General features: G+C 48.5%; 7 protein-coding genes across 7 annotated transcripts; 3 read left to right on the top strand and 4 right to left on the bottom strand.

Annotated features, from left to right (window-relative positions):
* Positions 1 to 1388: 1388 nt before the first annotated feature.
* On the top strand, positions 1389 to 1490 carry FOXG_07085 (uncharacterized protein; the record flags this gene model as incomplete). The annotated part of the gene is made up of 1 exon (XM_018385718.1): positions 1389 to 1490. One exon carries the CDS (start codon positions 1389 to 1391, stop codon positions 1488 to 1490), a length of 102 nt encoding a protein of 33 aa, XP_018244378.1.
* Positions 1491 to 12436: 10946 nt separating this feature from the next.
* Positions 12437 to 12898, bottom strand: FOXG_19636 (uncharacterized protein; the record flags this gene model as incomplete). Its single annotated transcript, XM_018399897.1, has 1 exon — positions 12437 to 12898. One exon carries the CDS (start codon positions 12896 to 12898, stop codon positions 12437 to 12439), a length of 462 nt encoding a protein of 153 aa, XP_018244379.1.
* A 2090-nt stretch (positions 12899 to 14988) lies between these two features.
* FOXG_07086 (uncharacterized protein) lies at positions 14989 to 15480 on the bottom strand (the record flags this gene model as incomplete). The annotated part of the gene is made up of 1 exon (XM_018385719.1): positions 14989 to 15480. The coding sequence occupies one exon, from the start codon at positions 15478 to 15480 to the stop codon at positions 14989 to 14991; it is 492 nt and encodes a 163-aa protein (XP_018244380.1).
* Positions 15481 to 17341: 1861 nt separating this feature from the next.
* On the bottom strand, positions 17342 to 17794 carry FOXG_19637 (uncharacterized protein; the record flags this gene model as incomplete). Its single annotated transcript, XM_018399898.1, has 3 exons — positions 17342 to 17451; positions 17533 to 17622; positions 17704 to 17794. The coding sequence occupies 3 exons, from the start codon at positions 17792 to 17794 to the stop codon at positions 17342 to 17344; spliced, it is 291 nt and encodes a 96-aa protein (XP_018244381.1).
* A 475-nt stretch (positions 17795 to 18269) lies between these two features.
* FOXG_19638 (uncharacterized protein) lies at positions 18270 to 19254 on the top strand (the record flags this gene model as incomplete). The annotated part of the gene is made up of 3 exons (XM_018399899.1): positions 18270 to 18292; positions 18343 to 18816; positions 19170 to 19254. The coding sequence occupies 3 exons, from the start codon at positions 18270 to 18272 to the stop codon at positions 19252 to 19254; spliced, it is 582 nt and encodes a 193-aa protein (XP_018244382.1).
* A 2620-nt stretch (positions 19255 to 21874) lies between these two features.
* FOXG_19639 (uncharacterized protein) lies at positions 21875 to 22798 on the bottom strand (the record flags this gene model as incomplete). The annotated part of the gene is made up of 1 exon (XM_018399900.1): positions 21875 to 22798. The coding sequence occupies one exon, from the start codon at positions 22796 to 22798 to the stop codon at positions 21875 to 21877; it is 924 nt and encodes a 307-aa protein (XP_018244383.1).
* Positions 22799 to 24041: 1243 nt separating this feature from the next.
* Positions 24042 to 24904, top strand: FOXG_07087 (uncharacterized protein; the record flags this gene model as incomplete). The annotated part of the gene is made up of 3 exons (XM_018385720.1): positions 24042 to 24088; positions 24223 to 24250; positions 24299 to 24904. The coding sequence occupies 3 exons, from the start codon at positions 24042 to 24044 to the stop codon at positions 24902 to 24904; spliced, it is 681 nt and encodes a 226-aa protein (XP_018244384.1).
* Positions 24905 to 26312: the final 1408 nt, after the last annotated feature.

Raw genomic sequence — 26312 nt, forward strand, 5'->3', positions numbered from 1 at the left:
CATTGACAACGATACCCGGTGGCTTTCTCAACTATATATGATTAGACGCGCCATCATTCTTCGACCATTCATCGAACAACTGGTCTTGAAGCATCGTCGACAGTGGGAGCAGGACAACAGATCAAAGAGGACAGGGAATCTCAGAAAGTCTGCAAGGGAGCCCCGGATTTGCTTGGAGGAAAACCAGCTTACGGTCAATGACTGGGTAGTCCTGGAACACCTAGCTAAGCTTCTTGGATTCTACGAGGATGCCGTGAAGACTCTGGAAGGCGATGGCCAACAACGCAAGCGGAAAGGAGGGTGGGTTGGCTCGTACGGGAATGTATGGGAGGTTATCCAGGGATTCGAGTTCTTGTTGGAAGTGCTCGAGGACTATAAGCAGCTTGCTTCTGAGATACCCGACGCGGAGCACTTCCGAATCAATGTTAATCTGGGTTGGGAAAAACTCAACAAGTACTACAGCAGGCTGGATGAGACACCAATCTATTACACGGCCTTAGCGCTGCACCCGGCTTTCCGGTGGGGGTATTTCGAGAATGAGTGGAAGGATAACACGAAATGGGTGATGAAGGCGAAGCAGATGGTCCGAGAAGTGTGGGAATCGAACTATCGTCACCTGCAGGTGGTCCGGAGTCCCGTGGACGACGAACCCAGTTGCGAAGCGGCAGCGAAAGTACTACAACCTTTTTCAAGCGTACTGTGAGCGCACGCGGCCGGTTCTCGGATACGGTTTGGTGAAAGAGGAAGCGACTTTGTCTGACGACATCAATGAAGATACTAACGAGCTCGAATTATGGCAGTCGTCATGGGAGGATGGAGATAACGATGTTAGAGATCCAATATCATACTGGCATGAGCGCAAACGTCGGTATCCTCGTCTTTCACGAATGGCACTGGACTTCCTTACGATCCAGCCGATGTCAGCAGAGTGCGAGAGGATGTTTGCGGCGGCAGGGCGGATGGTGACGCCACTACGAAATCGACTGGACGCGGACATTATAGGAATGTGTCAAGTGCTGCGATCGTGGTTACGGGCTGGGGTGATTGACGACCTCGACGTGTCACTACTTCCTACCGAGAATGGTAGTGGTGATAGGGCGGAAGAAGGATCCTAGGTAGAGGTGGGATGTGAAGAAAAGGGGATGGGAGAGTGGGAGTGAAATAGCTCGGCTTGGAGATCAACGACTTCAACCAGTGTCCATTCAACTCAATTTGATGGATAATTGATCAACGCCACTGGAGAGAGTGGTTGACCAGATCAACTCACCGCCACCGAGCCATTCAGTTGATTGAATTGAGTGGTGCACACCCTTGCCTGACGACCTGTTGTTGACCCATCACCTGCACCATGTTTTGCGATTTCGACATGACAAAGAGATTATTTTACCATGACCTCGCCTGATTCCTGCTTCGACATTTCCGACAGCGGCTTCGGGTCCGCTGCCGAATCAACACCCTGCCCGACGCCGTATCCTATTGTCAGATATTAAGGTGAATTGTGTATATTTCTTGATCCTTTCGCAATCGAAGGACCATTGAGACCTTATATCTTTGACTGGTTCCTTCTAGGACTTGAGTCCTAGAAAGTCCTAGATGAAAGTCCTACGATCTAAGTTTAGGGCTTCAAACTTTAATCCTGAACCTTAATCCTGAAGTTGAGGGTGAACCCTCCAATATTCAACACCTATCCGTCCAACCTCGACCCCTGTCTCGACTCTAAGGACCTCTTCCGTAAGCGGTGAACAGTACGAATAAACGCTCTGGAGGCATTTCCCAGGCTGGGCGTTCTCTGAGCGAGCCAGGGAGACGCGTTGCTGGGCCTGGCAATTTGGATATGACATCCAAAAGGAAGACGCCCGCAGATGGATATGCCGAGCGTGCATTCGCAAGAATAATCCACATCCACGACATTTCAAAGCTGATGGTATTCATAACGCGTACAATCATCTGTTCAACGACCACGGGATTCCCGCGTCCGCCTGGAATGACCCAAGGAACTGCTGAAAAGAAGGCGAATTCTAAGGGCAGAAAGCCCCCGGGGCAGCGGACTCGCTGAATCCATGAAGCTCGATCTACACGACCCCCGAGAACAAGCGATTGCAAATGACTTCATCAAAGGCTTCGACAAGGAACACTTCCGGAGGCTTCTGATCGATTGGATCGTGGCCAAGAATCACTCCTTTTCAATTGCCGAGGAGGCAGAACTCCATGCTATCTTCGATTACTTGAACCCGTTAGTTTCGGCACGTAAAGCCAATATTACCCACACAACTGTTCGAGAAAAGATCGTCGCCGCATTCGAACAACACAAGCAGAAGGTGATAGAGGTCTTGGGCAAGGCGCCTGGCCTTATCCACATCTCCTTCGACGGCTGGCGGTCTGGAAACCGATACGCCCTATATGGCACATGTTGCTTTTTTAGGGACGAAAACAATAAGCCTTGCAAGATTACGCTTGGGCCCCCCGAAGTTAGCGCCAGGCACACTGGGCCTAATATCGCCGCAGAAATCCTCGACGTAATTGAATCGTATCAGATCCAAGACAAGATTGGCTATTTCACGCTTGACAACGCGAAAAACAATGCCATGGAGATTATTGGTGGAGAGCTCGGCTTCGTTGGGGCCTCCAGGCGAGGACGCTGTTTTGGGCATACCTTGAACCTCTCCGCCAAAGCCATTCTATTTGGGCACGATGCTGACGCTTTTGAGCGGCGGATATCAAGCGTAGGGCCCCTTACCGAAGCAGAACATTTGATTTGGCGCAAGAAGGGACCAGCAGGCAAACTGCACAATCTTGTGGTAGCTATCCACAGATCTGACTTGTTGACTGGCATGCTTCGCAATATTCAACAAGAAGCCTTCAACAAGTCATGTGGCCCAAAACTCAACGCCAGGAAGCCATTGGATGTTATTTTGGACAACGATACGAGGTGGCTGTCACAGTTATACATGATACGACGAGCTCTACTGCTTCGCGACTATATCGAACGACTCATTGCCCACCATCGAATCGACTTCGAACAGCAGAACAAGGCCAAGAGGGGCGGTCCTAAGAAGCCACTCACATTGCCCTTTATTTGCCAGCCAGAGAACCAGCTATCCGACAAGGACTGGGAGGTGGTCGAAATATTTGCGCAAATACTTAGTTACTACGAAGCCATGATCAAAATGATAGAAGGCGACGGCCAGATCCGCAAGCGGAAGCGTGGGTGGACTGGGTCATATGGTAATATTTGGGACGTTATTCAAGGCTTTGAATTTCTTCCTCGAGCAACTTGAACGTTTTAAGGACATCGCGAAGGGACTTCCCTGATACTGAACACTTCAGGATCAACATCAATTTAGGCTGGCCAGAAGTTGAATGAGTACTATGAGATATTGAGTGAGACGCCCATCTACTACGCTGGCCTGGCGCTCCATCCGGCATACCGATGGAAATGGTTTGAATGCAACTGGACTGACCGCCCTGAGTGGATTGACGAGGCGAAAAACATGGTTCACGATGTCTGGCGTTTTGAGTATCGGGAGGCCGCGTTGCCTGACAGAAGCAACCAGCCGTTGAGCCAGTTCACAAGCAGCGGAAGACTTCGGACAATCCGTTTCAGTAATACCTTGAACGAAACCGCTACACAGCGCCAGAAACAGGTCATGGTGGCCTCACGCCAGGCGAAGACGAATACCTGCATTGGATTACGCACTGCGAAAGTGGTGATGGCTCCATCAACGATCCTCTCGCTTACTGGCACGAGAAGCGATTCAAGTATCCAAACTTATCGCGAATGGCGCTTGATTTTCTCACGATACAACCAATGTCTGCTGAGTGTGAGCGTCTTTTCTCAGCAGCAGGTCGGATGGTGAACCCTCTCCGCCACCAACTTGAAGCCCAGATTATCGGGATGTGCCAGGTATTGCGTTCATGGCTGAGGGCTGGTATTATTCATGAATTAGATCCCTTCTTTATCTCGGTAGACGAAGAAAAAGTCGACCTCGAATTAGCTCAGATGTCGGATCAACAGCTTGAAGGATGGGCAACAAAGTGGCTCACTCAGGTGGTGGGCGTTCAAGACGACATAGGAGCCCGTTGGGGATAAGGTCTGACTCGGAAGTTGGAATAAGGGACCTACGTGGGCAAGGGCTTCGGGAATAGCGTCACCATCATGGCATCAAGAATAGAGGCACTTGCCAATCCACCAAATCCACCAAATCCACGATAGCTTCCAGTGGATCCACGATACTGAGATATTCAGTGGATTATGATCTACCCACTCCACTCGAGCTGCTAGTGGATTGAGTGGAGTGGCTTTCAACCCTGTCTATGGCTGTCGAGTAACGTGGTTCTACATACATGAGGTCCCGGTGGTGGACCGAGGTGGACAGGATTGGACCGAGATGCTGTCTTGTGGGTCCTGGACCAAATGATCTGACAAGGATGGACCGAGAGGTTTGGGTTTCGGTCCATGTCTTGGTGTTTCCTTGGTTGCGTGTGATTGGATGAATCTGTGGGGTACACGTGACGTAACCGCGAGGGTCATAACAGTTGCGGCCTGGGCTTTGGCATCGTTGTTTTGCTAATGGTTTCGTGTGTGGCTTGAGTGAGTAGTGGAGGGGGTTTCCTGAGCGACTTTTTAGCTCTGCAGCGGCAACTCCTCCGGCGGCGACTGGCGGCTGGTCGTGTATGGGGTAATGCTGTTGCGGTTGGAGGCCCGATTTACCTGGAAAGGAGAATAAAATCACATGCAAGAATAAGAGGAGTCTGCCTGGGGCTTTCGAGATAAACTTTCTAGATCAGACCATAAAAAGGCCAAAGCCAGTGGAGGACCAAAGTCACAGCGTAGGAATGCCAGCTAAAAATTCAAAACATTTTACCCTGATATAATTAAACTCGAAGCTGAATATTATGATATAAATCCGGCTATTACATGCTTCGTACATTTTGGAATCATAAATCAGATCTAATTATGAAATAGCCAACCAATTATGACGACATTGAATAATTCACGACCGAGCCAAGATGATCAAATCCCAAAGCATCCAATCGATGGGTGGCTCCAATGGCTTCCCATAATCATTATTATCGTGGTTTTTCTTATCTTGGATTTTCTTTTCATGTACGACTCCGCCGTGCCCCGGTCCACAGATAAGAGCATATGGTACCAGAGCTAATGATAAGGAAGGATTGCATTCAGAGTCCTTAGTAATAACCCGCTCGCGAGCTCAGAGGATTACGAGGGTGATTTGCAACGGCTAGACTCAATAGCTCCGCCGCGGACGTATAAGCAAGTAACAACAGAGATGGAAATCGAAGGCCCAGGAGAACATTCAGCCTGGCCTGACGCGCTTATTATCTGGTAAGTGATTCCAAGTAATAGAGAGTTTCATTCTCAAATTAACTGTCCTTATTATATAGCGTTATATGCTTGGAACCGATGGCGGATAGTGATATCGTCCGTCGGTTACCGTGTGGGCATACCTTTCATTCGAGTTGCATTACTCCATGGTACCTGGGGCGACATTATACCTGCCCCTTGTGCATAGCAGACTTCAGGCCATCTGAGCCTGCACATGTCAGAATAGACAGATGAAAAGCCCAATGCGTAGGGGTTCACCAATGTCGAGTCATTATGACCTCACGAACCTTTGTCCCCAGGATTTTTCCCTGTGGCGTAACGATTTGTCTAACGTATCTGACCACCACTCCGCCCACCCCCCCACACCGCCCATTTGGTGATAGTCTCAACACCACAACAGCTATCGATGATGCGTGCACTTTATTTTGCCAATTATGCATCAAAAAAATCCAAATTTTCAGAATAGCTTCATTTATCATGGATCGTGAATTGAGAATTTCCAGAGCAATTTCTGAGGCCTCTACGAGGGGCGTTCGCGGTGCAGCTAAGTGGGAGACCATGCCGAGGTCGACTTTAAGGGATCGGATCGGTGGCGCGCAACCGACGCGTTTACAACACCAAAAATACCTCTCGCTGACGCCGCAACAGGAACAGTAACTCATTGACCTTATATTAATACGAGAAAAGTATTCCCAGCCGTTATTAAAGAAGAAGATCCATGAATATGCCCAGCATCTTGCTGAATTGAACGGCTGTGGAAGTCATCTAGGGAAAAATTGGGTAAACCGATTCTTCAAACGGCATAACAGCGTTATGTTGAAGCCATCACGACTTATTTCGGTCGCAAGGAAGAAGTCTGTTACAGAAGAGGGACCGAGGGAGTATTATGAGGGACTCAGGCGTCTTGTTATTGACTTATCAATTGGTACAGCCCGTATGCACAACCTCGACCAGACTGGAGTCCAAGAAGGGGAAACTATAGCCGGCATAGTAGCTGGAACGGTCCTGACGAGCTCGTCAGAGAAGATACAGTCAGACGCTTCCGCTTGGATCTCGATATTAGAGACAATATCTGCTGATGGTCGCCGACTGACCCCAATGGTAATATTTATAGGATTATCGCTATAGGGATAGTATTTTCCAAGGGATATACCGGATTGGAAGTTCACTTGCAGCAAGAAAGGCTGGTCTAATACAGAAATATTACTACGGTAGTTCTACGACATTTATCTGCCCAAGACTCATCCAAAGACCCATCTTCCTGGCGACTATTAGTCCCCAATCAACATAAGACTCATATAAGTCCCGTCTTCATAAAGAAGGCAATGATAAACAAGGTATGGCTTAATTAGCTGCCGTCGTACTCGTCACATATCACTCAACCGCTGGACCTTGGTCTTTTTTCCCCGTTAAAAAGATACTATCGAGAAGAGACAGCTGGAATGGAGACCTACGAAGCGACATCAAATAGACAGAAACACATCTTCGTATAGGCATATAAAATAGCTTCTAAGAAAGCCTTCAGTCCAGAGAACATCCGACAGGCGTTTCAAGCATCAGGGATATACCCAGTCGATATTAATCAAGCTATAAAGAGGTTAAAGCCCAAAGAGCATCGCAGACCGACTTTTCAGCCTCCCACAACACCACCAATCACGGTTAAAGTCGATCGCGATATCTTCAATACGCCCTAGTCAAGCCGCGATATAGAAAGACTACTCCAACGGGTCGATTAGTCGTCAGGGAATGCTGAAAGGGACGTCAGAATGATCCTACGGAAGGCAGGAAAGTCACTGGACCAAAGAGGTGCGTCTACAGTCTTCCAGGAGCAAAAAATCGCCGTACAGAAAGCTCAAATAGCTGGTCTTAAGCCGTCAGGCCGTTGCAAGGTCAATTGGGACCCGAACAAGGCTTTTCCTCACGTTGATAATCTTGTTATAGCGAAGGACCGGTCCGAGATGAACACTTGGAAGTTAAATGACGAAGCCGCGGCGGAAAATCGTCCGCCGAAGCGGAGAAAAAAGCAGTCGGTTGAGCAAGAGGTTTTTAGTCAATACCCAAAATCTTAATTGAATTGAAGCTATTTTCATAATTTGAGAATTAATCTACATAATGTGTTGGAACGGAAATGAAGCTATCGCAGGTGGGGCGGTGTGGAGGGGTGGGCGGAGTGGTGGTCAGATACGTTAGCTTGAAGGCTATTCTTCAAGTTTTCAACGTCCTATCTACGGCGGCTGAAGCAAAGTCCGCTTTTATAAGACGGGGTGTTTGGTGTTTAGTGTAAGTAGGTTAGTAAGAGTAAGTAGGTGTGATTCTTGCAATCTGGTTTCAGTATTGTGTGTCGAGTCGGCCTGTGGCCATTGCAAAGCGTATAGTTGCATGGACTGCCTGCATGTTTGGCGTCCACTTTGCGTCATCTGATGGTGATTTTCCTCCTAGGTAGAACGAGAGGTTTCCTCTCAATGTCTCCGTGCACTGCAACATTTCAGTCCTATGCGCTGTCCATTTCGTGCATCGAAAGAGAAAGTGCTCTACTGTCTCTATCGCTTGCCCGCATACGCATTGCTGTGACACTGCTACTCTGCCTGATCCGGAAGAGGTACCCGTTCAGTCTGGCCATGTCTGTCCTAAGCTGTGATAGCACGCTGGTTTCTCTCCTTGATAAGTCATCATAGAGCAGTCGGGTGTGCTTGCCTGGGAGTGCAGCATCGACCTTCTTTGAAAACCTCCCGACGTTATCTGGTAGCTGTTTCCTAGTACGCTGACTCGATCAAGTTATGTTCAGGGTCGTCGATCGCATTCGGGGAAACTTCCGAGCTGGGACGGCACCGTCTTGGCTTGCACTTCGCGCCTCATTCTTAGCCATTTTCAGGAGCCTGTGTTCAGCACCGATGGGCATCCATACGACAGCTACCACGTTTCCCTTAAGCCTCAATACATTGATAGAATCATATATGCATCCAACATACTCTTGACCCGACTGCTGGCGACGGTTTCGGACCATGAGCACGGCGGCTTTGCTAGCCAACAGTGCCACGCTTCGATACTCAAGGTCGGGTAAGTGTTTCAACGTGTAAGCCATCGCTGCTAGTTGTCCGGAAAATGGGTTCTGCTCCGTCCTCATGCCGAGCGTGAAAGAAAAGCGCTCAAGCTTCGGTCCTCCTCGCACCAAGGCAGGGATCTCGATGACCCCGCCGACTCCGACTACCCCATTCCGCGCCGAACTGCTCACTGCAGCACGTACCGCCCATCCTAGGTCTGCTTGCGTTGTCCCCGAACTATCCCCTTCATCCACTATAGTTTGCACCCGTTCTACCCAGGGTGCCAACGTGAAAGGGTTGATCGTTTCTAGTTCTTCCATCGGGATATTACTTATTCTAGCGATGCACGAAACAGCGAGAAGACTCGGTGCTTAACAGAGGGCCAGATCTCTTTCCAGACTACGACGGGTAGTCCGTCCTCGCCAGGTGCTTCCCACGACTTTGCGGCGAAAAGCTGTCGTTCCACCTCCTCCAGAGTAATATCCGGCATGACGATGGCGGCTCCGCGCTGAGGTCGCTCCTCTTCCTCTTCGATGTGCTCCGGCAATGGGGTAAAAAAGGTGGCCAGCATCTCATCAGCCTGTTCGATGTTGTTGGTTGTGCATGTGCCGTCGGCCCTTGCAAGTTGGGGTACTTTGACAAATGCTGTATCATCTCCAGATTTGAGGTACTTTGCTGCCTTCCAGACGTTGTCGTTGTCAGCTAGAAACTCATTCCAGTGCGTCTTCTTCTGCTGTCTGATGGCATCGTGGTATTGCTTTGCTGCTCCTCTGGCCGTCTCCTCAAGCTCTTGACAATCCCATCCTGCTCGCCTCAATATTCTAGCGCGATTTCTCCAGTGTGTGTATATGTGCCGGAGTTGCGTGAGGTCTGAGGTCCACCAGCGTTTTGCATAGGGTGACGGCTTAGCTCTGGGTGTCAGAGCGTGAACCGCTTCTAGCGCCACTGTCATAAGCCTGTCAGTCTTCTGCTATACAGTACCTTCCTCCAGGGTAGACTCTAATGCTGCGGCAATTCGAACGTTGATTTCCTTCCATGGTGCGTTCTTGAGCTTGGGGCACCGGGACGGAGACGTCAACTCCGTCTGAATAGCACGATGATCAGATCCGTGCTCTGTACCGTGTATCATACACTTGATAGTCAAAGACGCTAGATCTGCGGAAGCGAGGACCAGGTCGACTGTTGTCTCAAAATCTCCATCATTCTACGTCTTCGTTCCTCTCGGGAGCAGGCTGATAAGATCAAACTCATTTATAAGATTGATAATCTGATCCGCTTCGCCTTGCCTCGTCAAGGATATGTTGTCTCCTCCCCATAGCTGGTCGTGTCGGTTGAAGTCTCTGACAACTACCCCGTCCACCAGTCTACCAGCTTGTTCTCTTACGTCTGAGATGACCTGGCGCAAAGCGTTGCAAGTGCCTTGTAAAGCTTGGGTGTCTCCTCCTGACACGTAAACCGAAACAACCAGAACCAGCCGCTCAGGGAGTCGCAAGATGGCTGCCGTCATATCTGCTGTCTCAATCGGTATCTGCTCCGCCTCCACATCCTTGTTTACCCATAACATGCTTCGGATAGGCCATCTGCCCTCTCTCCAAACTGTGGGGACCATCTTAACCCATCTGGAGTGCCCCATTGGGACCGTTAGTAGCTTGCCGTCCTTTTGGTGTGCTTGGGGCTCTTGGATCGCTATCACTGTGTATTCTTGTAGTTGTTTATCGTTCATGAGGCTCTCATGTACCGTATCCTGCTTTCTCACATTCAGTTGAATCACCTGCAACGACTTACTCATGCCGCTTGTGGTGAAGTTTCAGGCAATTTATACTGAATGACTCATGCGGACCGCTGCAGAGAGCACTTGGGTATCTGTGCCTGGCACTCACTGTGATGGTGGCCCTCGGCGGCGCACCTTGCACACACTCGATTCTTACTGCACGAGAATGCCTTGTGACCTAGCTCTTGGCAGTTATAGCATTGTTCCGGTCCAGTGGTCTGCTCAAATACACTCGTTTATGCCGATTCACCTGCGACGAAAAAGTAGCGTTCCTGCAGTAGCCTCTTGGCATCGGTACTCTTAGTTAAGTAGACTACCATGGGTCCATATGACTTGGGGTTGACCTTCCGGCTCAGCCAGGCTACCTTGGCAATCTGGACTTCATTCTCCTGGTTTAAGGTTTCTATTGCTCCGGGGAGGATGTTAAACTCCTAGTCAAAGACGGCCATACGATTCATGCTATCAACTTTGATAGGATATAGTTGATCCCGAAGGACTCTTGCACCTGGAGCTTTCCTGTTTTCGAGGATGGCCTTGATCTTTTGTATTTCTTCTTCGTTCCTACCTAGAATCCTAAGGCGGTTGGCATTCCGTCCATCTCTGGTCACTGCGACGCATCGCCAGCGAGATTGGTCACTCGACTGTTGCATCTCCTGCTCCACGGTCTTACGAATCATTGTTGGTGTAACGTCTCCAAGATGGCCTTCAGCAACTCTGGATGTGTCGACTGTGCAGAACACCGGTTCCGGAGTTGCCGATCGGGCTGCAGACGAAGATTGACTGGACATGCTGGTGGATGTCATCCTGGCTGCGTCTGCATACGATTGAACCGACGACCGTGGTGTTTCAGTCTTGTTCAGCATATCTAGCTGTAGTCGAGTCTGCTCCAGCTCGCCGCAAACCTGGGTGAGCTGGTCTAGGACTTGCGATAATTCTTGTGCCATCTGGGCCGTGGCCCTAGCGACTTCCTCGGCCATGCGATCACTGAGCTTGGTGAACTCGAGCTGAAACTCGGCCTTCATCGCTTCGATTTTCTTGTTCAAGTCCTGCTCTAGTAGTTGCTTCAAGCTCTGGACTGCCTCGACCATACCACCAGCTGACTTGGGGGCAGCCTGCTTCCGAGCTCGGTTCTGTCCCAGAGCTCCCTCACTGGTCTCACCTTCCTCCTGCCATTCCATATCGCCATTTTGCTGCTCCATCTCCAATACCTTCGTCGTCCTGACCCTCTTCCGCTGAGGGTGATGATATCCCCCGCCCGAACCATCCGGATCGTCTCCCATGACGATGATGACGTCTGATGCAGGGTTCGCAACACCAGACATCCACCAAGGGCCTGAATCTCCGCCAGGCAGTCATCAGGATTTTTTAAAGTGATAAATAGGATGAATAGAAGGTATTTTAAAAAGAAGATCGTTTTTCCCAAATTTAGCTACTACATGGTATACAGCTAGACTACTAACGCAGTTTGTTTCCTGAGGCCGTGAAGATCATGCCTACCCTGCTACAGATTGATTATCATTCTTGACGGTTCCTTGACCCACACTTTGCCTCCTTTTGCTTCAGTAGTTAGCATACGCTCCGGGGAAAGTCTCTTGAACAACCTCCATAGCTAGCCATGCCTAAGAAAACCAAGTATCCGCATCAAAAGCCGTCATCGTTCCCGTAACCTCAACTCTAGTCCAACCGAATGATGTCACACGTGGCTACTGGGTTCTCCACCCACGCAAACTATCAGTTTGCCTCTAGTTCTCCCCTCTTTCAGGCTTGCATAACCCCTGCCAGCATCCTCTAGGTCAAACTCTTCTTCGACCATGGGCCTTACCCTTCTATCTCGGATCCAACCGGCGATCTGTGCGTAATCTTTTGGATTTGCTGTTACCGAGTGGTATTTGAACACACGCTTCCCACCACCCATCCATCTGGGTAACAAATGAATACTCAGAAGAGACTTTAAGGTCTGGTATTGTAGTGGTAAGCCCACACAAACATATCTTCCTTGGGGTTTGAAATAATGATGACACTGCCAGTACAGGTCCGCATTCGTAAAGACTGTGTCGAGTATGAGGTCGAACTGGACTTCACTTTGCTTCAGAACTTCCACTGGACCCTGGGACATGTAGTAAATAGTTTCGTCAGATCCAAGGCCCCGGCAAAAGTCGGCATTGGATGCTGAGCAGATGGTTGTGACGTGAGAACAGCCCAGAGCTTTGGCTATTTGAACTGCAAAGACGCCAACACCTCCGCTACCACCGTTTATGAGGACCCTGTCTCCTCGTCTTACGAACGGCATGAGACATTGTAACGCGGTTGTGCCACAGATGCCGACACATGCTGCTTCTCTGAGGGATACGCCGTCAGGCAAAGCAGCGATTCCGGCTTCCCCCACCACGACATATTCTGCCAAAGTGCCTCCAGTGGGTAATTTAGTTCTACCGAGAACGCGTTGGCCGGGGCTGAAGTTATCAAGCGTGGTGGAAACAATCGTGCCGGAAAGTCAAGCCCGGGCGTGACGGGCTTAGTGAACAAGATGCTGCCTAGAGGCATTTCGGCCACTTTGTAGTCGAAATGGTTGAGAGATGCGTATGCTACCTTGACGAGTGTGTGACCTTTTGGTAGGCAGTGAGCGGATCTAGGAAGCTTTGCATCCGCGACTATCTTGAGGTTCTTTTCGATGCCACCTTTGATTGAGCGCCATTGCGCAGCTCGCATAGTTTGTGGGAGGGCGATAGTTGACGCCATCTCTGCGGAGTTTGGTGAGAAATCGATTCGTGAAGTTCGTGAACTGCTGAGGTCATAAGGCTATGAACTTGGTGAATTTTGGTTTGGAGGGTAACTTATACGGCACTCTTCTCTCCGCAGATGCCCGGAGATAACATGGTGGTGTCGTGCTGACCAACGCGAGCTAATTGGCGAACACTTGTTCAAGCTGAGGATTAGACTGTGTGTCTCAAGGTGATCTGTTAAGCTTAATTTGTAGAAAATCGTCACAGTTAACACATGGGTGCGTCATCAGTAACAAATGCTTCAACGTTCTTTGCTCGGTGTGGTCTGATTTCTTTTTTTTTTCTTTTTGTTCTTTTTTAATAAACTTGCTGATGACGGGGAAAGTGCGTAACAAAGTAAAGCTTAGTGAGCCAGACTAAAAAATATTCCTCATAATGATTTAAACAAACCTAAAGCAGATTGGAAGTAAGTGAATAACAAGTGGAAAGGCTGTGGTGGAATTGAGTAGTTGATTGGTATTGGCCCATGGCAAATCCATATTCGTCGACCTGAACGATGAACATGGGATGTGTATTACTTGAGTAGGGCCTAGATACCGGCCACCCCGTGCTTTCTTTCACACCGTAGGTGCCCCTCTTTGACAGACTGATCAAAGAATCAATTCGACAATCAGTAACATCACCACATTCTGGTTCACACTTGGATACACTCACAAGCTTAGTTGGCTCGCCCCGCCCCGCGGCATGAGTCAACGAGTAATATTGCCCACTTGGCGTAATTTTGTCGCGTCAAGGATAACCTCCCCTGGAATCATCTTCAAGGTGCACAGCGGCCGCCGGACTTTCAGGTGGCCGCGCAAGGCCTCCTAGAAAAAGCGTCGGGATGGTTTGCGGCAACATGTAGATTTCTCATATCTTCTCGAGCTTTTAGTTACGGCTCGCCCCTCAAACACTCTCGCACTTAGTTACGGCGTCTGAACCTGTCACCACTACGCGCTCGGATGTTGCTCGAAGCTCGCTCGATAAGGAGGAATTGCTGAGTTGCATCACAGAACGCCACGAACCAGGCGCAACAATCAGACCAGGTCAGTTGGAGAAGTCAACTCAATCAGGTTTCTCAATCACGATGGCAGTCACCAGAAGCTCTAGGACGCCTTCATCTACATCGTATTCAAAGAAGGTCAAACCTTGCCATGTTCACAATGAGTCGCCTACCAATTCGCCCAAGTCCATCTCGATCGAGCCGAGACCGCCACGATATCCTTTTCACCATCCAGAACGCAGAAGACCTGAGCAAGGTGTGACCTTTCACCCTACAGGAGCCAGACTTACCCGATCTTAGAAGAAGCTACCAGCCATACCGACAAACTCTGCTGTTGATCTCAGCCAAGCCAGATCACATCGCCACAGGAACTCAGATCGTTCCCAGCATCGCAAGCGACCGTGCAAGCCCATTTGTAAATACCGGGCCAAACGTTCCATAAGAAATCTCAAAAGGTTTAACATGGCATGGACACGTTCCGCCAACAAGACTTTGGACATATGGGAAAGCTGGGGTGCCACCGATAAGGGGTCGCCAAAGAAGATGAAGCGCAACGCTGCTCTTGTGACCGCAACCATTCAGACTTCCCATTATTTTATTAAGCATTTTGAAGATGTGAGAGGAGATAATACACCAAAGCTGTACAAGCACGAGACCATTCAGCGGCTAAATGAGAGTGTATTAAGGTGGCCACCGAGGCTTCCGATAGTATGATGATTCATAATTTGGGTGCTGGGTCATGTATTTTAGGGAATTTACGTACTGAAATGCGATTTGTGTGTTGTCAGATAACCAACCGGCAGCAAGAACAGGTGATTACGATAATGCCTAATCGAAAGACTCGCCTCGTGGAACTAAGAGGTTATCGGATTACTCTGTCAATTCTCAAACATTGCAAGTCTGCACTCACTCAGTTCCAAATCCAAGCCTCTAAAGGTCCTCCAGAGGTTTTCCTGAAGCTGTGATCATTAGAGCTCTACAATACGAGGGCAGGAAGGTTTCAATTCTCAGTTAACCAAAGATTCCTAAATACATGAAGTGACCGTAAATGAATAGTCAGTAAGTTAATTATTGTATATGATTTGATTGTAGGTCGAGAAATGATTGACTGAAAACGTCCAGGTTCCGTCCTCCTCATTGTAACTCTCAAATCTCGTTCCCTCAACGCTTTTCAGGCGCTCAATATGGTTCGCCACTTGACGCTTGGCCTCTTCCTCCGACAGACCTTTTCCTTTTGTCTTCTTTCGAGGCCACGAATTTTCCAAGGAAATTGAAGCAGGGACATTAAAGCCCTCACCAGGAGGGGGCTTGAGTCCAAAGGAGTCGGGGTAGACCGTTGCTGATCGACTTTCAAGTATGACAAGACCACCGAGCAAACTCTCAAGATCAATGCCCGTAAAGTCAATTGGATGTTTGAAGCGAATGACACCAACGTTCTCCCGGCCAATGATCAAGTCCGTCACCCTTTTGCGCTGATCTTTGTTCATAGCAAGAATATCTTCCTTTGAAGGTAGTATCCAGTACTCCCCGGCGGGAATTGGCTGCCGTACTTTCATCGTTTTGTTTTGTTCCACATCCACTCCGTGGTCTGATATTACCAGAGCGTTACCTGGACTGGGTGGACTACTAGCTTGTTCGCTGCTCTCAGTTGTAGTGCCTGGCGCTTTGATCTTTGCCCCTCCTTCCCTACCGGGGTCGACAAGGTCAGTTGATGCTGTTGTGCCGATACTCTCTTTTTGACCCCTGCGCTTGGAAGAACTCACGAATAGATCTCGACCTCGGTCTTGGTTAATTTCGAGTGTCTTTAACTGCTTGGAGATCTGTGAGAGGGATTTCTCGACTGTGCTCAAGCCCTTTCTATGGCCGCCGGTTGATATTGTGTCTTCACTGGTGCGACGGTGGTCAGAGCCGCCTCTAGACGGGCTCCTGATCAGTTCATCGCCTAGATCTGGGGGACGCATCCAGTCGGAGCTCAGAGGTCTTTTTTTGACTGGGTATGACGCGGGATACAACCCGTGACGAAAGCCGGACTTAGGAGAGCCTTGGGGCACATGACGAGGTGCGAATATAGGGCTTCTAAAAGAAAATCCAGCTGGTATGGATTGACTTCTGAGTTTACCCTTGCTTGCCCGCCGCACGGCCAGCGGGCCTTGGTCCTGCTGTTGCTGTTTCTCCTCTGTCGTCAAGAATAACCAAGGTGGTCCGTAGGCAGTAATTTCGTCAATTTTCGCGACCAACTGTGGTTGAATGGTTGCGCGAGTAGCATCTTGTAATGGTTGCTGAATGAGCCTTGTGTCACTGGAAGGCCTTCTAGGAACCTGGTAATAAGGAGAGCTAGTCTGTCCATACTGAGTCTGTTGACCAAATGATTGAGGAACTTGAACTCGACTAACTGGCATCTCTGTGCTAGGGAGTTGTGTTGCCAGCTGCCCAGGCTGAGTAGTTGCGTACCTCTCAGTAACCCAAGATCTTTGACTTGTGCTTGAGGGCCCTGAAATAGCGGATACTTGGGTAGCCGCAGAAGCAAATGGATTAGGAGCAGTGCTCAAATCTGTCCTAAAGGTAGATCCCGTAGGCGGCTGGCTACTGCTTGGCTTTTTTGCTTCAGCAAAAGACGTCGATCCTTGTGCTTGTTGTTGACCCTGGGCCTGGAAAATGGAAGGACCCGACCACGAAGTGCAACTCTCTTTTGGAGCACTACCATAACAGGGTCGAGCAAAACCGAATCCCGGGCTTCCAGAAACTCCGAAATCTCTTTGGCTGCTTGTTGGCCTTTGAAAACCGTGGGGTTGAGTCCCAAACACATTTGGACCCTGAGACTTTTGACCCCAGACGAAGGTTTCGCCGGCCTTAGCCTGTCCAAAGGGCGAAGTAGTGGTAGGAACGGATCCAAAGCCAGTTGCACCAGTTGGTTTGGCTCCAAAACCAGTGCCAAACGCCCCCTGTTGGGAGCCCATTCCAAAAATCTGAGGTGGACCAGAAGCACTTCTCTGCATTGATGTACCATAACCAGTTCCAAAGCTTGAGCCACCGAACCCAAATGATGAACCGTAACGGTGACCGAGGGCATAATCTGCAAGCCTCAGCTCTTCTTGGGAGGAGTTTTGGTATGGACCTTGGAAGCAAAGATTTTGATATGAACACTTCTGCCGGCTGCCCAGCTCACTTTCCACAAATGGAGAGAACAGTTGCTTCGAGGTATCCGGCACAGGCTTGCCCCAGGCCCAACCCCCAAAGGGCTGGCTCGGAGCCCCAAACGCGGACATGGTTGGGGCCCTAAATCCTGTCGGAGCGTTTGAACCGAACTGAGTCGTCTTTGGGCTCATACTTGTACCGAAGTCCGTTTCCATGGCGCTTGAACCAAAGGACTTGACCCCAAATCCAGTCGAACCAAAAGTATTAGTGGCATTGCCTCTGCTAGTGGCAAAGATTCCTGGCGTACTGGTAGTAGTTGTCACGGGTGGGAATGCGGCCGCCGAGCTCGTCGACCGGGTCCCGAAGGAAGTGGCGGGATCTGATAATGGGGCCTTAGTATTATAAATTCTGAAACAGGAGGTTTCTCTATCGTAGTTTGCACCATACGACAGATAGCGTTGAAAGGGTCTTACTGCCAGAAGTTTCATAAGACGATCTGATTGTGGCATCAAAAGATCCAGTAGAAGATGGCGCACCGGAACCAAGAGTCCAGCCACCGGGACCTATGATCCGTCAATTACTGAAGCAACAAAGGTGTTGCTGCTCTACGAAAGGGAGAGTAAGCTCGCAGGATGATGTCTTACGGTTAGAGTCGGAGATGTTCGACCCGAATGCGCCAAAGCCGGCCGGGCGCTGTTGCGATAACCCGAAAGGCTTCTCACCAAATCCAGACATTTCGAAAAGTGGATTGCATTCACCGTCGTAGGAAGTGGCTTGAACTTATGTTTGAACCAACTAAAAAATTGAAGGGGCATGTCCCTCAAACATAAAATCACAACTATGATCTGACGCTCGCAGATGGAGCAAAAGAAGCTCTTGAGATCCGTTTAGAAATGCAGCCATGATCTGATGTTTGGACCTAGGTTGCGCTATTACCTCCCGTTGACAGTGTGCTGGCCTAAGATTGGTGCCACAGCCTCCGGGCTTATGTCACATGTATCCAACAATTGTTAATTACGGTAACGCGCAGCAACACAGTGCGTCGGCTCTATAACGTTTACAAATCGTCATATGTACGTATTTCCAGTATGCTGGTTTTGATAAGGATACTGATGGACCTTGCCCCGACTCTTGAAAGTAATATTGGATGATAACAAACTACAGTTTCTCCTCTGTCCTCTCCACCTCGCCGATCATTCATTCAATCATCATGGCCACACTCTCCTATGAGAAGTAATGATGATATTGCCCTAATTCTTCAGTGGTTCTAATAATTGAGATAGTATTCTCCAATCTGACTTTTTCAAGTTCATCGTCGGCCGCGAGAAGAAACAATTCTTCATGCACAGCTACATCGTTGCCTGTCAGTCAAAGTCTCTCGAAAAGCTCATCAATGGAGACATGAAGGAAGCCAACGATCGTTGTGTAGTATGGCCTGATGTTGACTCGGATACGTTCATTCGATTTAGCCAGTATGCATACACTGGGGATTATCAGGCTGCACCACGTCAGACTCGGGATCACACGACAATCGGAGAGCCCTCCCCCACTGGAAGCAATTTTCCGTCCCAAAAGATCACAAGAATCAAGAAAAAGAAGCCGTCAATGTTTGGCCCCGAAGATCTTACGCCTTTGAATGATAAAGACCTGTGGGCTCAGTTCAAGAAGCTTTATCCAGACGCGGCCACAGACCAAGAAGCAGAAACCAATGCCCCTGAGGATGACTTCTCGGTTATTTTTCTTTCCCATGCACGCCTGTATGTCTTTGCTGATTGTTATGATATTTCTGCATTAAAAGTCCTGTGCCTTCGCAAACTGCAGCAAATCCTAGTAAAATTCACGGTGCACGAGGAAGCAATCGACGACATAATTCGATTAGTGCGATTCTGTTATGAAAATACTCTTGAATCTGACGAGATGAGAGGCTTGGTGGATATGTATACAGCTTGCAAAGCGGTTGAACTGTGGCGGAGCCAATTGTTTCAACGTTTGGTAATGGATACGAGTGAATATGCTTGGGGGTTTATATCAGAGATTTTGAAGCGCGTTGATTGAAGGTTGGTCAAGACTTATAGAGTAGTCAACAATTATAGTAGCTTGACTTCTCTAGACAGGTTCTGAGTGGTTTGAGACATTGTGCTTATGACATTTCTGACCAGGGCGAGGTCGTGAACGTGGATGAATTTGGTGCTTAAACCATTGAATCAACTTTACTTGTAGAGCGGCAAATCGGATCACCCTACGAGTATTTTGTGCCACTGATAAGGGGGTAAGCCCATTACTGGTCATCCTGTAAGCCTCTTAGGCGCAAGTATGACAGTATATGGACGTAGGCATATTGAATAGCTGTTGGTAGCAGAGCCTAAGGGTCCGGCCATTAGTAGCTGAGGTTTCATGAAGTAAGGAATAGTGGTAGAAGGCTACTCACAACGGGAAAGTGATAGAAGATGGGGAATTCCTTGATTATGCTCATAAGCTTCCCTCTACTCATAGGAGAGCCAGATTACTGATTATCTTAAAACCTTTGATAGGTACAAAGGTGTCGGCCTACGGAGGTCAGCAAATTGACTGGCTCCTAGTAGCGGATGTATGATGACGCAAGGGATAGTAATATGTGGACATTAGTAGTGAAAGGGGTAACAAAGTAGGGGGGATAGCTGCTCATCCCCATAAGCTTCACATAAGCAGTGCCCCACCTAACGGACCACCAAAATTTCAATCTTCCCACACAAACTCTGAATTTTCAAGTACATCGCATTCAGCCAGGAACGAATATATTCACAAAACCATACATATATTGTATAGCAGTTTTCATGAATTTTCAATATCCGCTTGACTTTTCCCCGCTCCGCCTCGTGCCTCATGGCCTAGTTCTCTGACCCTTTGAAACTTTTCGCATTTCGCCTCATCTATCCTACGCGACTCCATCCATTTAAGCCGAGTTTTCACCTAATTTCCTTATCAGAATTCCTCTCGTACTGGTTCGCCATGTTTATACCAGAGACGAAGTAGCTGAGGCTATACTCGATATTACTGATAGAGGCCTGTCACGGATGGGGGCGGCCAAGAAACGTGGAGTACCTCGGTCGACCCTTACTGCGGGACTTTCCGGTCAAGCGAGCAGGAATGAACGGATCCAGGTCCACCATTGTTTTCAACAGAGCCAGGAAGAGACTCTCCTTCGTTGGGTGCTGCGACAAGAGTCTCTGGGCTATGCTCCCTCGCACAGCCAGCTCCGTGCCTGTGTCGAGGCCATCCTCAAACAACAAGGCGATAACAAACCTTTAGGCAAGCACTGGACCACCAGGTTCGTCAAACGTCACCCAAAACTATCTACCAAGATTGGAAAACGTCAAGCCGCCAGATTTGACGGATTTACTCCAAAGGCGGTCAATTGGTACTTCGATATCCGGGAGAACGAGTACGGCTGGATCAAGCCTGAGAACACGGTTACCGTGGACGAGGGCGGCATAATGGTGGGTTTCGGTAAGTCTTCTACAAGTACTCTATGGGTTTTTATAAGGCATAGCTAATTGATTGTCCATGAGGCCTGGACAGCCTCGTAATCGGGAGCTCTGACCCGAAGAAGAAGGCGTTGTTGAAGGGCGTTCAGTCGCGCACTTGGACCTCGTTTATTGAGGCTGTCACCGCAACTGGCCGCTCTTTAAAACCGGGGATTATCTTTAAAGGGAAAGAGCTGCAGAAACAGTGGTTTCTGAATGAATTCGAACTAATAGCGGACTGGCACTACATCACATCCCCGAACGGCTGGACCGACAACCATATAGCTCTCGAATGGTTGAAAGACGTCTATCTACCCCAAACGGAGCCTCGTGATGCATCGGATGCGAGACTCATTATCCTTGGCGGTCACGGGAGTCATGCGCAGGTAAGCATTTTGGTGTTTTCGCCGCAGAGTTACCCGCTATAGGGCCATTAACAAGTAGTTAGGACGAGTTGATGGCGACCTGCTTTCTGAACAATGTCTACTGCTGCTACTTACCAGCACATTGTTCCCATGGTTTGCAGCCGTTAGATAATGGAATTTTTAATCTTATAAAAGGTGCGTATCGGAAAGAACTCCAAAAGCTGGCTAGTTTGACCGATTCTGCGCCGGTTGACAAAGTCAACTTTATTCGGGCATACGCGAAAGCGAGGGAAGCGGGCATGAGGAAGAAGATTATCTTATCCGGCTGGAGGTTTACTGGAAATTGGCCAATAAATCGTTACAAAGCTCTAGCACATCCAGAAATTCAACCGGACAAAGAAAAACTGCTGGAAGAGTTCAAGACGCCGAGCCCTCCTCAACTGCACTCAGATGATACGCCGAAAACGAGTCGGCAAGTAAGGGAAATGGCCAAGTACCTAAGTCGTCCGACCAGGCAGAAGTACAGTAAGATTGCAAAAGGGCTGGAAGCTTTAGAGATGAAGGTTGACGTTCAGAATACGCGGATTACTGGCCTCGAGGAGCAGATGGCTCAGCTGCGGCGAGGGAAGAAAAGAAAGGCGGTACCAAACCCGAACCGACGATTCATGGCTCTAGCGGAGGCTCTAGCGACTGGAGAAGCTCTTCCCGACTCAAAGGAGGCAGAAATAGAGGTGGATGTGGATGGGGAGGTCGAGTCGATGATTGAGGTGGGTGCCGGGTTAGAGGATGAACGTGAGGACTTTACGGTCGTAACAAAGCACTGCCAGCGCACACGAAGCGGTCGGGAGGTCAAAAAACCACGCAGAGAGTAAAATTTAAATAACTTCATAGAAACTCTCTTTAAAGCCTCGTTTATTAATTAAGAACCGGGCCTGTTTTTGCGGGCATCAATATTTGGATTTTGTATGGGAAGATCGAAATTTTGGTGGTCCATTAGGTGGGGGTGCCCACAAGGTGGTCCTGGATGGTACGACAACACTTCCCACGATGGCCGTTTCATGAGCCAAAAACTTTATCTCATCGAGTCTGACAGGCATCGATTGGCGAGCCACAGCATCTTGCGGGAAGTTGGGAGTGTTGATAACCCAGTAGTAGGAAGATGCTAGCCTGCAGGGCCATTCATGGTGCGAGGATGATGAGACTTTGTCTCGACGCCAGTCATCAACAAGTGCCGAAACGGAATTGACTGCTGATGGTCGATCGGTGCCGTAGAAGCGGCAAATTTGTTCCAGATCTGGTGCGAAATGCACCGTTTTAGTACATGCGGGGTTTCTGGATCTCGGTCGTCTGGGCTGACGGAGACCTGATACCAAAGACTTGCCATGAGTGTCTAGATCTGTTTGATCCTTCTTCACTTTATCTTTGAGGAGCAGTCGCTCTGAACTTTGTGGCGACTTATCGTCAGGTTTGTCAGGAGGAATACAAGACTCCAACGGCTCGGAACATTGGCTACGGACCGAGTCTCTCCACCTTTGAACCTCTCCTGCTAGTTTTTGTTTGTTGAAAGCGATGGTAGAGAGATTGGAGCCGACATGAGACTGGCAAGAATCCTGTTCCTTGCTACCGTTACTCGCATTCTGCGACGAGGATGATAGTCGTTTGGAGAGCCTTTTGGCGACTATTTCATCATCTTGCAGTGTTTTTGGCGTTGTTTCTTGAGATGCAGCGATATCTTGTTCAGGCATAAGACTTTCACGCCAGGTCCAGTTTTGTGTTAGAATGGTTAATGCATTCTGAGTAATCTGGCGTCTGGGAACTGTCACATATGGCTCTGTCGACGGACCCTGAGCGATGAGTGTTTCGATAAACATAGTGGTGATGAATATGAGAGGGAAATGCTATTTTGAGGGGCGTATAATTCAAATTGTATAAGTAGGATCCTTCGTCTGTGCAAACAGTCACTAGTGCATATCGATTTCTCAGCGCTGTACGCCACTCATAGAAGGCGGCAGCAGCGGCGGTCTGTGGACGAGGGGCAATTTGTCGGTGTCGTGACACCGATCGCGGAGGGGAGGGTGATAGCGCGTGATGTCTCAGAGAGGAACGGGTTGAGGTGATAGGAGAATCATAATAGAAAACTGTTTGTAATTTCTAGGTTAGTGTTGGTTTTTGGTTTTACCAGCGGAGGTTATAGGATCTAGACAGTACAACAAGACGACATTGAGAATAGGTTAAATCAATCCTTTAGAATTCAATTTAGCATGGTCATAGTCAAGTTTGATGGCTGAGAAATCAAAAGATCTTACCAATAAGAGTCAGATGACGGCTACAAGAGCATTCGCAAAGCTTGACGCACATCCGGCCTGTTCCATGTTGCCTGTCATCTCTTCATCAATCACATGATTATTACGCGGGTGGTTTTGAAAAGGAGGTTTTAGTGGCCGAATTCTCACGACACTTTCCAATAACCACGGCATCCTTTGCGATAAGGCGCATACAGTACGAATTCCAGCAATCCAGCTCGCAATATCATGCTAAGATGCATCGCCTGCTCAGCTATTTTAGCCAAAGTTGTCAACACGTTCCATCAAAATTAATAGGCTAGCGGCAAATAATAGTATCTCGCCAAATTCAAGATATATTGATGATGACACTCCATCTGACGCATCAAAATCCAACTAAAGGTATGGACCGGTCTAGGCCGCCATCCAGACCAGGCTTCGTTGGCCAAGCCAGGGACCGGTCCGGAGTCGGCCGCCCAACCCGGTTCCTCCGTGGGGTTATCTTTACTCTGATAACTAATCAATAGGTGGATGAAACTCTAGAGACGTGGAGGTGCCCGGCTGTTAAGACATACGATCGATCTGGACTTGCTCACATCAGTCGATAGGACATACGATTCGCCACTATGTTGATATGTAGTCCGTTATTGGCCCTGAAATTCCCGTTGAGAGTAAGCCATAAGATAGAATGGTTATATTCATTTGTATAAGGTAAGTTGCTCCTGGATGATATCGTAAAGTGTTGCAGTACAACATTGTAAATCATCTGATATTCCTTTTGAAAGATTCATTAAAATTTCCAACCGACTTAAACCACTGGCCTAACGCCCAAATGGCTGTCATGGAGGTTGATGGTACCCTTGACACCCTTGCCAGAGGGTATGACGAATCGCAGTTTCAAGTAAGTTTCTCACAGACCGCTATTTACGATCGGCCTTAGAGAGTAATATCTAGGCATTACACATTCGCCTAATCTAACTTTAAATGGCCAGTGCACTGATAATTGTCTACAGATGCCTCCTGATTGCTCATTGGGGCAGGGTGAGTTGATTCCACACTAACAGATAGAGCCATTACTTAACTTACAAGGTCATAACAACAGCCACTATCAAGAATCATATATCGAATATGAATGAGTATTTGGCTTCTGAGCATTTTACCAACACATTCAGGTCATCTGTACTTTCTGATTTGCTGGAAGCCGATCTTTCTATGGCCTGCCAACCGAGACTTGAGACGAGCGTTGATTATATTTGTCCTGATACCAACACAGAAACGCCGAGGGGGGCGACATGTGGGCCCTTGAGACCTCATGAGGAGAGCAACCCATCGAATCAACAGGCCCCCAGCAAGAATATCTCACTTCCTGCTCCCAACGGTGAACTTGAACTTCGGCCAGCATCACACAAATCAAAAAACCGCAAGCGTCGTAGCGCAACTCCAAGCAATCAGTTGCGCGCCCGAGAATGCCATAACCTTGTTGAGAAACACTACCGTGCCCGTCTTAAGACACAATTTGAAAGGCTTCTCGCAGTTCTGCCAGCGGCACAGGGGCGTAGCCTTGCTGGCAGGGACACGGCAGCCAGCCTTGGCCAGGTTCTTAGCAGAGGGCAAGTATTGGATATGGCAAGGAATCGGATCCTCGAGTTAGAAGGAAAGATTGAGTTTATACTGAATATGAAACAGGATGGCTAGCATGTATCATAATGCATACAAGGAGAATGACTTACAGTAAGGGGACGGCATGAAAACCTTGTCATTGTAATGGTACTATTTGAGAAGAAAGTTGTTTTTATTCGGGGCCATCAGATAATCTTGAGGGCAATTGCTATGCGACTTTAACTGTTTATAACGATGCGAAATATCCCCCCTTAAAAAAAAGAAAAAGGCTGTTTAAAGCATGGCTATAGAAATGGAAGAGGCTGGGCGTGAGAATGTAAGGAACAAACATAGTTCATTTGATTTAATGGCGTGAGTTATTCTTACTTTACTAAACTGCTTCGATTTTATATTTTGTAGCGGATTACTTTCATAGTTTGCTTGCATTGCCTTGGTTTCTCGCAGCGTAGCTCCTGATCTGAGAATTGTTCAATAGCGGTAACATGTCATTATCAATGGTCTTCGCAGCTTATCTACGGTCTACAGCTGTTACAGGAGCAAAACGGAGAGGTGGGGTTTAGATAAGAGGGTTGTCTAAATGGAAGAGTCAATGTAGACATGTAGCCTTGAGAGTAAAGATTCACCAAGGCTATAATAAAGTTGGCTGTGTGAGTTTGGGCGAGTTAAAGCCAGCGCAGTCCCCAGGTCAAATCCAATCAAACAAATTGCCAAACAAATCAATCAAATATGCCAAAATTTTATTTCGATCAAACAAATACAAAATCCTCGATTTGAAATAACATTTGATATATTTGATACATAATATGCCATCTAGCGTCCATGCTGCCAGACCGTTGACCGCGCTTTCACAGCTTACCCGGAACTTGGCTGGTGAGCAACCCCAGCCAATCAAAGTCATCCATCAAGCCTTCCATTAGTGAGCTACCCCAGGCTGGTGGGGGAGAAAGTAGCTCCTTAACTTTTTCGTCTCGTCCTAGCGACATCAAGTCGCGTCAATGTTAGTTTGTTTACCTTTCAACGCGTACCATTCCTCCCACCAGTCGACGCCTAACCCGATGGAATCCGACGACATCATGCTTCCTTCGCCTCCACCCTCTGCCTTTTCTTTTCTTCGACCACCGAGGAATTTGGCGAGTCAATTCGAGCTGACGACGCAGTCGGCATTGCCAGACCACCCTACTGTTGCAGATCTTCCGCGAGCAGTGTGGAGGAACAAACGATATGTTTTGGAAGAGTCCTTGTCCCGGAAAGGCTCGATGGGCCGTTTGCTGGATGACACATACAAGTCTAAGAAAGATGAGATCAAGCAGGAGCTCTCAGATGCCCTTACTAAAATCCATCTGGGGTTCGACCTGTGGACATCGCGTAATCGGCATGCTGTTATGGCAGTCACAGCTCATTTTCTTGACCGCCAGGGCAAGCACCAGTCGCGCCTATTGGCACTCCGTCGCCAGCTCGGGTGTCATAGCGGAGAAAGTCTTGC

The sequence above is a fragment of the Fusarium oxysporum genome, chromosome 6 (genome assembly GCF_000149955.1).
Source record: "Fusarium oxysporum f. sp. lycopersici 4287 chromosome 6, whole genome shotgun sequence".
Taxonomy (NCBI): domain Eukaryota; kingdom Fungi; phylum Ascomycota; class Sordariomycetes; order Hypocreales; family Nectriaceae; genus Fusarium; species Fusarium oxysporum.